This window comes from Suricata suricatta, chromosome 11 (assembly GCF_006229205.1).
Source record: "Suricata suricatta isolate VVHF042 chromosome 11, meerkat_22Aug2017_6uvM2_HiC, whole genome shotgun sequence".
Classification (NCBI taxonomy): domain Eukaryota; kingdom Metazoa; phylum Chordata; class Mammalia; order Carnivora; family Herpestidae; genus Suricata; species Suricata suricatta.
In genome coordinates, this window is record NC_043710.1 from 51,506,522 (window position 1) to 51,518,915 (window position 12,394).

At 38.0% G+C, this 12,394-nt stretch overlaps 1 protein-coding gene across 1 annotated transcript; it reads left to right on the forward strand.

Annotated features, from left to right (window-relative positions):
* Window positions 1–8,421: 8,421 nt before the first annotated feature.
* Window positions 8,422–9,372, forward strand: LOC115272212 (olfactory receptor 52A1-like). The gene has a single exon (XM_029915285.1). The coding sequence runs from the start codon at window positions 8,422–8,424 to the stop codon at window positions 9,370–9,372; it is 951 nt and encodes a 316-aa protein (XP_029771145.1).
* The last annotated feature ends 3,022 nt before the right edge of the window (window positions 9,373–12,394 follow it).

Sequence of the window (12,394 nt, forward strand, 5' to 3'; positions counted from 1 at the left end):
GAGTCACTAAGGCCTTTAAATCTAATCATATAAAAAACCAATTCAAGAAACCTTGGGACCAATTTAAAAGTGTCATCCTTAAGATTATTTTCCTCAAGACCCACTCTCAGTATCACAATCTATATTAGGATTCTCCAAAGAAACAGAATAGAAAATATATGTGAATATAATAGGACTATCTATCTATCTATCTATCTATCTATCTATCTATCTATCATCTATCTATCTATTTATCTATCTCTCTACCTATCATTTATTACCATCTATCCTGAGAGAAACTGGCTTATGTGATTGTGGAGACTGGCAAGACTGAGATATACATGCAGGCTAGCAGGCTGGAGACCAAGGGAAGAGTTGAAGTTGCAGTGTCAAGTCCAAGGCAGCCTGGATATAGAATCCCTTCTTCTTGGAGGAACCTCAGTTTTTATCTCTGAAGGCCTTCCATTGATTGGGCGAGGCCTTCCCACATTATAAAGGATAATCTGCTTTACCAAACATCTACTGATTTGCTAATACATCTAAAAAATGTTTTCACAGCATCATCCTCTGGTCTGATGACCAAATATCTGGGTACACAGTCTAGCCAAGTTGATACATAATAATAACCACCACAAAGAGTAAACATGGCAAACGTGGCTCTTATCTTCATGGAGCATAATAATAGCAGAAGGGATGAGAGTGAAGGGACCTAAGTCTATATACACAGATGAGAAAAATGAATTAAATTAAATGAATGAATTAAAGGAATACAGAGTTGTCCTCCAAACAATAACTTAGGGAAACCCTTAAGTAGGGGAAATATAAAAGAACAGAACACATTGATTTCTCAGAAGACAGAAAGTAAAATGTTAATTAGTGGGGGAGACTGATCCCCCACTAGATCACTAGAAAATATGAAGCCTAATACAATCAATATTTCATTAAATACTATAAACATAGACTGAAAGTTTGAAGGATTTTTTTACCTTGTACTTCTATGAAGAACGTTAGTTTTTAAGTTTTTAGATATAATTTACATACAATTTATCATTACACAACATTTAACTGTTTGTTATTTTTACTACAGTTTTTACTATATTTACAGAGTTTTGCAGCCATCTCCCAAATTTAAATTCATCATTACGAATGGAAACCATTTGCCTTTTGGCATGCATTGCTCATTTTCCATGGTTACCATACTTCCAAACATTCAGCATATGGACTAACTTCCTACAATTTGAGGAAAATAAAAGCCATCTGCTTGGAGTCTCAACCGACCACCAAATTCATACATGGATTTTATCTTTAGCCATCATTACCTAATTCTTCCCTCCTTCTTGTTATAATGTGCTGGAGTGCTGCTCCAGCAGGTACAAGGTTCCCCTGAAGGATGGACATTGTTGGCGAGAGAGAGTGAGAGAGCCTTGAGTTTCTGTCTGATCACCAGGCAGGCATCTCTGCTCTATTTGATTCTCTAGCTTTATTTATGGTGAAAGGTACAAGGACCAGAAAGAGCAGTAAATGATTTCTCATAGATAATTTTCAGAATCTTCTAGGACATGGGTTTTTACAGAAGTTACAATTCTAGTATTAGTGACTGTCATAAAAAACTTAGCTACAGGCACTCATGTTGTTATATGGGAAGGACAGGTATTTTTTACAAAACCTCAGGTCTAGCCTTAAGGAAGCGACCTTTAACCAAGAGGCAAACAGCATTGTTTAGTAAAGGTCAGGTTTTTTTTTTTATTAATAAGGGTCATTAGGCTGTTTATAACTCTAAGAGAAAGCTCAGAAAAACAGGATTCTCAAAAGACATAATGCCTGCTCTCACATTCCCAAAGATGCTTGATACATTTTATTGTGGTAGTGACTTTTACAAAGGGGTCCAGGCCCCACACTGAGAGACAGAAGCTGAAAGACCTGGACAGGAGGTAGAATGGTAAGGAAGATAAACAAAGACATCAGAGAAAACAAAAAACTAACATCAAACACCTAACAGGAGATTGAAACCCAACAGGGTGTCAGTTTACTGGGCTATAGAGTGGTGAACTGATCTGGCTCTGTGGGAGACCTGGAGGGGCCTTACCAGACAAAGAAGATGGGATCTCAGAGACTGTTCACTTATAAGTTCAGGGTTCATGCCCAGGTTGGGTTCTGGGCTGACAGCTCAGAGCCTGGAGCATCCTTCAAATTCTGTGTCTCCCCCTCTCTCTCTCTGCCTCTCCCCTGTCTGGTCTCTCTATATCTCTCAAAAATAAATAAACATTTAAAAGATAAATAAATAAACCAAAAATGGGCAAAGGACCTGAAGAGTCATTTTTCCAAACAAGACATACAAATGGCCAACAGAAACATCACCCATCACCAGTGAAATACAAACCAGAATTATGATGACATATTACCATTACACCTGTTAGCATGGCTAGTATCAAAAAGGTGTGAGATAACAAATATTGGCAAGGATGTAGAAAAAAGGAAACTATTTTGCTCTGTTGGTGGAAATGTAAATCAGTATAGCCACTGTTGAAAACAATACAGAGTTTGCAGTACATTAAAAATAGAACTACCTTTTGATCCAGCAATCCCACTCATAGGTATATGTTCAAAGGAACCAAAAGTAGTATCTCCAAGGAATCTTGATTCCTAGTGAAACTGACAGGAAAAAAGAAAAGAACGGAGACTGCTAGAAGTATTTTCTTCTCCAGTCAAATAGATTATTGTACATTCACTGAGGTTGGACAGCGGGCTAACAGCTTAACAGTACTGAACATAAATCAGCTAGCGGTGTTCTCACGTGAAACTGCACTGTCTCAGCCCGTTGAGCCACATACAGAGAAAAAAAAATGTCTATGTGCAAATTATGCTGAGATTTTGGTCACTTTGATCTAAAATGCTGTTCTCTGGGAGTCTGTGAGAGGAGAGCTGTTTGTCAGCCTCATATTACAACCAGTGAAAATTACTGACTTTCTATGGCAAAGGAATGCACTACTAAAACTCTAAAGTTAGAAGAACAGCCTACATTTTAAAAAATGTTCAGCCAGCTGGAAGGGAAAACAGATTATGGATAATATTCCTTGAAACTTAGTATCTGGGAGTTTTGAGTAGATCACTAATGACACTGCATAAACACTGTCATCTCAGTGAATCTGAAAGGCTATCTATCAGGAGATAGAGGCGAAAATTGTAAATTATCTGATATGTCAAATAACAGAGAACACTTGGAAAATTTTGTTCCTGAAAAAGAATGTATTTAAATTTCATTAAAATTTGAAAGTTAGTATAAAATTTGGGGATTTAGAAGACTGACAGTAATAATAGTAGCGGTGGTCATGGTATAACTATATTTATAAGCACAATACAATTGTATTGTATAACTCCTAATAAACTCAGAATCAACGTGCTCTAAATGTGATCCAAGAACAGATATTCTTCAATTCTCACTCCTTGAGATTCCTTTCTCTAGAAACCATGGCACTTTCTGACTCTGTTTTCCAGGTTGGAAACCAATTGGCCAACTGGGAATGAAAAGATTGATCATACTCTAGGGACATCAAAATGATAATGATGCTCTGTGATCAACCCACACACAGGACTATCCAGTTACTCTCCATTAATATGTGCTGGAAATTCTAATGGAAACAAATTGATGCAACCAGTCCATTCACATGCCAGGTCAACATTTAACTCATTTCAGGTAAGTTTTTAACCTACACACTAGGAACTGGCAGCTGATAAGGGGTGATGATGATGGCAATTTCTTTTAGTAAAAAATGATAGAAAAAGGGTTTTTTAAATCTGGCTTTATTCAATAATTTCTCTGTCCACATTTCCCCCGTGGTTAAAATAATGTATTAAAAAGGATGATAGGCTAGACTAACATAATTTATAGTTAAAAGATTTTCATAGGTTAGTAAGTGATATTTTGTATGTATGAATCCCAGGCAATCAAAGACATAAGCAAGGTTATTCCCAAGCTTTCTGGGCCTAATTGGCTAGCTCCTTATTAATTCTAATGTGTCCTGGTTTATTGAAAATGAAAAAGGATATTTTAGAAGTAACCTGCCATATGGTGGGTATATAAGTAATGTAGAAAGTGGAGGAAAGATAGGAGAATTATATGTCTTGAAAATATTTAGTATCTTATCCCAGCAGCTCAGGCTTCTCTGCAGGTCAAAGGACATCCTAACTTCCTTTTTACCCTCGTGCCTCTTGGAGATCACCTATTATCACCTTTTCTTCTTCTTCTGTTCAGTAAGTAGGAATGAGACAACTCCTTATGAGAGCAGAATTACTTTTTAATAGCTAAGTGTAATCAAGCTCATGCTGTGATGTCTTTCATAGAAATTGGATTTAATGAAATTCTAGAAGCATTTGTTTTCCCACTTCTGTTCCATTACTCAAATCCAGTGAAGGAGGAGTAATTATTACAAATATTCTTTCCCTTAGATCGTATGACTTTTTTTTGAGAGACAGAGACAGGCAGCGTGAGCAGGGGTGGGGGGCAGAGAGAGAGGGAGACACAGAATCCGAAGCAGGCTCCAGGCTCTGAGCCAGCTGTCAGCACAGAGCCTGATGCAGTGCTGAAATCCACAAACCAGGAGATCATGACCTGAGCCGAAGCCGGATGCTTAACCGATTGAGCCACCCAGGAATCCCATTATATGACTTTTTTAAACTGCAAAAACAAGTCTATAAACTATTAGGATATCATTTTATTATTTCAACTGTGCCTATTTGATGACTACTTGAAGGAATGGGCAATCTTATATAGGAGGTGATCAGGAAAGTAATCAGGCTCCAGAAATTTCCTCTTTTCATGGAGTTTTCTTCATTTCTATCATGAAAACAATTTTACTCCTCTGTGTTTTATCTCTCTTCAACATCCCACAGCCTGTCTCCTGCCTTGACAAATACACTAGGCATTTTATAAACCACCATGTGTTGAGTATTTGAGTTCTTCCAGACACTGGCATGTTCTCTATATGAGCTCATTTAACACAGAGTCAAGCAAGGATAATGCCCTTAATTTACAGATGAGCAAACTGTGAGTCCTACGTATGGCTCTTCAGCAAAAGGCCACTAAGGGTGAGGGATTGAGAATCAGTAGAGAAGTCATCTTTCTGATTTCCAGGTCCTTGATTTTAACTACTTGCTGAATACTAGGTGTAAGGTAAAACATACACATTGTTTTTCTCCCTACATTCACACCAGCACTTCTCACACTAGATATGCATGGATGTGATGGTGGTGGTAGGGGGTTCCACATAAGCATTTCCCAATTTTTTGCAAACACCAACTGTGTGTCCTAATATTCATTTCAATTTTGACACTATCTACCTGAAATTCTCATTGGATCTCTCAGGTTAAGGACTCCATCCCATAAGACTGTAACCCACCTCAGAGTCTAGCTAACTGCCAGTAGTGGGTCCTCAAGTTACCTGAAAGTAGTGGAGTCTCAGCTTATACTTATGTCCAGTGTGGCTACAAAATAAGGGGTTCCCACAACTTCCTTCTTGAGTTGGAAGTTTGTTAGAATGGCTTGCATAACTCAGAAAAACGGTTTGCTTAATAGCCAGATGGGAGAGAAGCACAGGACAAGGTATGGGAAGGAGTATAAAGCTGGCATAACTTGTCCAGGCAGCTATGCTCTCATCAATTCTACATGTTCAGCAAATGGGAAACTCCCAACCCTCATACTTTAGGGATTTTTATGGAAGCCTCAAACATGTGCAATTGATTAAATCTAGGTCACTGGTGTTTAAGTCCATCTCCAGCCCTTCTCTTTCTGTAGAAGTTGGGGATAGGACTGAAAGTTCCAACCCTCTAATCACAAGATCCTATCACCTGGCAACCAGGGGTTTTATAAAAGCCTCCTCATTAACATAAACTCAGGTGTGGTTAAAAGGTGCTTATAAGGAATAATAAAAGACATACTTCTTATTCTTGATCTGGAGCTATTTCAAGAACTGAGGACAATTATTATAACAAAAGATGTTGTAAGATGTTATAATATGCTCTTATTGCTTAGAAAATTACAAGAGTTTTGGGAGCCCTATGCCAGGAAAGAGGATGGCAACAAAATATATATTTATTATAAATCACAAGATCATGCTAGGCAAGTAATATGGTAAAGTAATATGATAAAGTAATATGATAAGTATGTGGGGTTCAGTACAATATTTATATTTGCCTTCTATCAGTTGCTGGATGCTTTTTTTTTTTTTAATGTTTATTTATTTATTTGTGAGAGAGCCTGCAAGTGGAGGAGGGGCAGAGATGAAGGAGACAGACAATCCTAAGCAGGCTCCAGGCTCCAAGCTGCCAACACAGAGCCCAAGTAGAAGTTGACCTTAAGCTGAAATCAGATTCTTAACTGACTGAGCCACCCAGGTGACCCAGTTACTGAATGTTTTTTAAGGAAATACTGGTATTTCTAACTTAGGAATTCCTTTTCTCTTTCAGCTTCTATCATTTCTGCATTTCTGGCAACTTATACACATAAGTTATTAGCAACAAGGTATACAGATTTCACTATTTCCCCTTCCACATACCCCCAGATACCACATAGAGCTATCAAAGGAAATTATTTTCTACAATGCTTATTGCCTTAATCTGTATTTATGACTATTGTGACTACAGTCCAGTCATTTGTATTGTTGCAGAATCACAGCAAAGAGATGTCAGCATCCTTCCATCATTTTTTAAAAGGATTATTACACCAAAAACTCCTTTTTACACCCCCACATAAGTATTCAATGTGGCCATGACACAGTACTTACATGACATTTTTCAAGGAATTGGCTTTCAGAGAACAACAGAAATAGAGACTTCTGCTTCGTAAAAGATTCCCTTTTCCTCCCTGTATGGTGGTTTGGATTTGAGAAAATCTCTTCATGAGAACAACTGAGATCAGTGTTTAGGCAAGGACAGATTGGGCAAGTGTGAAATGGTTAAAATACTAGAGACAGATTAATGAAACCAAGACTAAAGAGAGAAAAATGATTTAATTAAATTGATTTGAATTCCCCTGAAAGGAAAATGAGTCAAAATCTGGAAAGACTGTAGAACTAAAGAGGAATTAAGAGCTGGGCATCATAGTTAAAGGTGCTTCAGGATTCAAACCACAGCTAATCACTCACACTATAGTGTAAAGGTATTAAAAAGCAAAAGTAGGAAGTCTACCACAGGAAATAGGATATGCAAGCTTACCCAGAGCTCAAGAAGTTTAGTGATCCAGTGATTTTTAACAGGGAAGAAAACATAATTACATTAACTTAGCTTCAGAGTATGTTTCAAGTAGTCAGATTCAGCTTTTTTTTTTAATTAATGTTTACTAATTTTGAGAGAGAGTACGTGGAGTAAGTGCAGAGAGAGGGGGGCACAGAGGATATGAAATGGGCTATGTGCTGACAGCAGAGTCCTTGATACAGGATTTGAGCTCATGAACCATGTGTCTGTGACCTGAGCCAAAGTCAGAAACTTAACTGACTGAGCCACTCAGGCACGCCTGCTTTTTTTTTTTTTTTTTAATACACTATCCTATTTTAAATTGTCCATTCTTCTTGAATTTGGTACCTCTGAATTATTTTTCATTTATTTCCTTCTCTTTCTTCTTCCTCTTCCTTTTCCTAAGCCCCCATAAAACCAGCCTATTTCACACTCCCTAGTCCACAAATCTATCCTAAACAAGTGAGCCTTAATTATTTTAGAGAACTAATTTCATCTGGCTGTATCTGAAAGATGAATACCCTCTTCAAATTTTTTCTAAGGACCATATTTAAAGCCTAGAAAAACAGTAGTTTGTCCAATTTTGATAAATGAATGAATTAATATAACAAAGATAAACTCTTCTTCTAACAAACCCCTTTGAGAACCAATGCTAATGATTCTGATATAAATAACTCCCTCTCTGGCACCAGGAGCAATATGGTTAATATTGAAAGTTCTCAAAGGATTATCTATTAACATACACACAGTGACAGAAACAAGATTTCTTCTAGGACATCAAGACTGCCAAGAGAATTTCCAACTGCAGTGAAACTGGGTTGGCATCTAGGTAGATAGAGAAGGAACACCTAATGGTGGCTTTTCAGGCAAACTAGGCTAGAGCTCATGACAAATGGCAAAAATCAGTATTTTCCATCTCATGGTTTCTATTCCACAAAAATTAAGGTAGGGCTACTGAAATGTTCCCATTGTTTAGTTCAAGTTAAGGTTTGCAGGATTGTTTGCTTCTACCACTTTGACATGTATTATTATAGAACTTCATCAGAACATTCTGGCCACACTGCCACCCACAGATCTGAACTTAACTTGTTCAATGCTCAATCTGGTTGAACAATAATGGTTGAATATAGTGAGAGATGAAGCCTTTTCATTTCTCATCTAAGTTTCCTTCTGCAGGTGTCAGAATCAGCAGCAAGAAGACAAATACCAACATCTATGGCATCCATCAATACATCATATTTGAACCCCTCAACTGTAATCTTGATTGGAATTCCCGGACTAGAACATGTGCAGTTTTGGATTGGGTTTCCCTTCTTTGTTGTGTGCCTAGTGGCTCTTCTGGGAAATATTATTTTACTGATCATCATTCCTACAGAACGCAGCTTGCATCAGCCCATGTATATCTTCCTGGCGGTGCTGGCAGCCACTGACCTAGGACTCTGTGCAGCCATTGTTCCCAAGATGTTGGCCATCTTCTGGTTCAGATCTTGCTCCATGGCCTTTGACACCTGCCTGATTCAGCTGTTCTTCATTCATGCCTTGCAGTGCATGGAGTCTGGCATCCTGTTAGCCATGGCCTTTGACCGCTACATTGCCATCTGTGATCCACTAAGACATACATCCATCCTCACACCTTCCATCCTGAGTCGGATGATAGTAATAGTGGCAATCCGGGCTACAGTGCTGGTTGGTCTGTTACCCATTCTAATCAAAAGATTGCATATTTTTCATTCCATTCTGATCACCCACTCCTACTGTGAGCACATGGCTGTGGTCAAGCTGGCAGCAGAAGACATCCAGGTCAATAAAGCATGTGGTCTTTTTGTGGGTTTTACCATACTGGGATTTGACATGATTTTTATCCTCATTTCCTATATCCTTATTTTCCAGGCGGTTTTTCGCTTACACCAAAAGGAGGCACGGCTCAAAGCATTTAACACATGCACAGCCCATATTTTTGTTTTCCTGGAGTTTTATATTCTTGCCTTCTTCTCCTTCTTCAGTCACCGTTTTGGACATGTTGCTCCCCCTACCCACATTCTGCTGTCTACCATCTACCTCCTTGTGCCACCTGCACTCAACCCTATTGTCTATGGTGTAAAAAATAAGGTAATTTGTAAGCGTGTGGCACGGATTTTTCTTCTGAGTCATGGATCCCATCAGTGATCTAGCAAATGTTTGTGGTCAGGTAGAGAATATTTTGATTTCTTAGAAATGGAGAGGGTTTGGACTCTGTGTGTTCACTGCTGGGGATTCACATCATTAGGCTCTATCTTAAAGGCTTTTAGTTCCAAAACCACAGCTAGGTTGACATAGAAAGTATCCAGATTAACAATGGTTCTTTCTACCTGTAATGCATTTGGCTTCTAATCTAATCTTTATCATGTCCTTCCTTTCACTTTGTTTGGGTTTATTTTGCAGTTCTGTTTACTTCTTCGTAAGGAAGTTTTGATTATTGGTTTTCAAACTTTCTTTTTTGGAATTTATGCATTTTCAAGTAGGGATTTATTTTAACCATTGCTTTTTTGCATACCACACATTTTGATATTCTGTGTTTTCATTTATTCAATTACAAATAAAATTAATATTTATTGTGACTTATGTTATCCTTTGAAATATGCAATATACTCATACATGTAAGGTCATTTGTTTTTTGAAGATGTCTAAGTTATGTAATATGGATTAGACAGTCTTCCTGAAATGCAGAGCTGAAGCAAAGTAAATAATTGTATCAGAAAATAAACTTTGACATCTACCTCATTTCACCTAGCAAATTGAACTTAAGGTGAATCATTGACTTAAGCATTGAGGAAAAAACTACAAAGCTCTGGTCTATACACCAGACCTCATTAGAGAAGGAACAGCCTTGGATCACTGAGAGACAGAAAAGTGGCTATGATGCTGCTCCAGTGGAACTTGCCACAAATTCACCTTGTAAAATGCCAGGTTTTATGAGGAAACTGCTGGCTGCTGGGTGCTGCCTGCTTCATTTACTGCAGAATTTGGGCCCTGGAAGAGTTGCAAGAGCTGTAAGAGCCTACTGTAGACTAGAAATGGCAAACAAACTGCACTGAATCTCTGGAGTGACCATGTAGGAACCAGGAAGCAAAACCCTCTCCTCCTCAGCTCCTTACCAGTGCCTTCCACTGAGAAAGTGTAGTATTGTACCAGCTTCAAAAGAAGGCCAAGGTATATTTTCACAGAAAAGGCAAAAAGTGAATTTGGAGCTGAGAGGCAGTGGATTGTTAACTGCCACAAACTTCATGGCAAATAATAAAGTTGTTGGCACATGTACTGGGAACACAATATGCAAGCAGGACAAGTCAGCCATTTATCCTCAGTGAGTACAGTGCTCACAGCAGTACTCACCTATATAGCTGGCAATCAAATATTCTCTTCAACATCTACTAAATAAAAAAAAAACAGAGTAAGAAAGCACAGACCAACTGTTAATACTCAGCTCTCTTGAAATCAAAGGTGAAGGTATTTTTAAGAGCTGGACTGGAAGGGTCTATAAGGTCAGCTGTGTTTTCTAGTTGGTTGTCCACTGTGAAAGTTAAATGGGTGGGCTGATGGGAATGATACTCCTATTTTGCTCATGACTGGATATTTATTTTATATTTATTTTTAAAAATATTTATTTATTTTAGGGTGATTGCAAGCAAGGCAGGGACAATAAGAGGGAGGCAGAAGATCCAAAGTAGGCTCTGAACTGATAGGCTGATAGCAGTGAGCTTGATGTGAGACTTCGAACCCAGAGATCATGACTTGAGCTGAAGTCAGATGCTCAACCAACTGAGCTACCCAGGTGCCCCTGGAAAATTATTTGTTAATTTTTTAATTTTTAAATGCTTTTATTTTTAAGAGACAGAGACAGAGCACGAACGTGGACCAATGCGGGACTAGTACTCACGAACGGGGAGATCATGACCTGAGCCAAAGTCTGACGTTTAACTGATTGAGCCACCTATGTTCTGGGTATGTTAATAGGAACCCAACACGTTATAAGTCTAATTACATGAAATAGAAGTTGGGGTTTTTATTTTTTACTTTGCTTTTCTGTTTGGAGTGTAATTGTAACTACTGTAGTGTAAATGATGGAAAATAATTGCATATGTTAAAAAAATTTAAAAAAATAAAAAAATATAGAACATCAAAAAAAAAAAGATGTAACCAGAAACAAAAGTTCATATCAATATATACAGAGAAAGAATCTTTAAAAGTTCTACATGTGATCTTCATTTAAGAAATAAATATCCAGGAGTACTTGGGTGGCTCAGTTGGTTAAGCGTTGCACTTCACCTCAGGTCATGATCTTGTAGTTTGTGAGTTCTAGTCTCAGATTGGGCAATCTGCTGACAGCTTGGAGCCTGCTCTGTGCTGACAGCTAGCTCAGAGCCTGGAGCCTGCTTCAGATTCTGTATCTTCTTCTCTCTCTCTGCCCCTCCCTCTCTCATGCTCTGTCTCTATCTCCAAAATAAATACCCATTAAAAAATAATACAAAGTAAAAAATATATATTCAGAACAAGTATTTCTGGTCACCTCATTTACTAAATAACTACATGGCACAAACCATTAATTTTTTTCTGGACATTGTAGTCACAATGCAGTAAATTATATTCTTAGTTCCTGATATTTACCAAACTTTTTTAATAATGTCACCCATATCATTATTTTTCCATATTAAACACATCAGTATCCACCATGTGACTTCCTTTTGCCAATGAAATATAAACGACGAGACTTATGTCACTTATGAACTAATGATTTAAAATTCATCATTTACTGTGGTGCCTGGGTGGCTCAGTCAATTAAGTGTCCAACTTCAGATCAGCTCATGATCTCACTGTTGGTGGGTTTGAGCCTCATGTCAACCTCTGTACTGACAGCTCTGAGCCTGGAGCCTGTTTCGGATTCTGCGTCTCCCTCTTTCACAGCCTCTACCCTGCTAACACAAGTACGCTCTTTCTCTCAAAAATAAACTTTAAAATTCATCATTTACTTTCACAGTGTCTCTTTCTCCAATGACACAATAGCAGTGGTTAACAAAGGGGCTCAGCCTTCAGCCCAAGCCCTGGATCAAACAGCAAAACTGACACAAAAGTGACCTTTGTTGTTACAAGTTCTTGAGGCTTAGGGAATTTATTTTACTACAGTATTTAGTCTATGTTGATACAAATTTTAAAT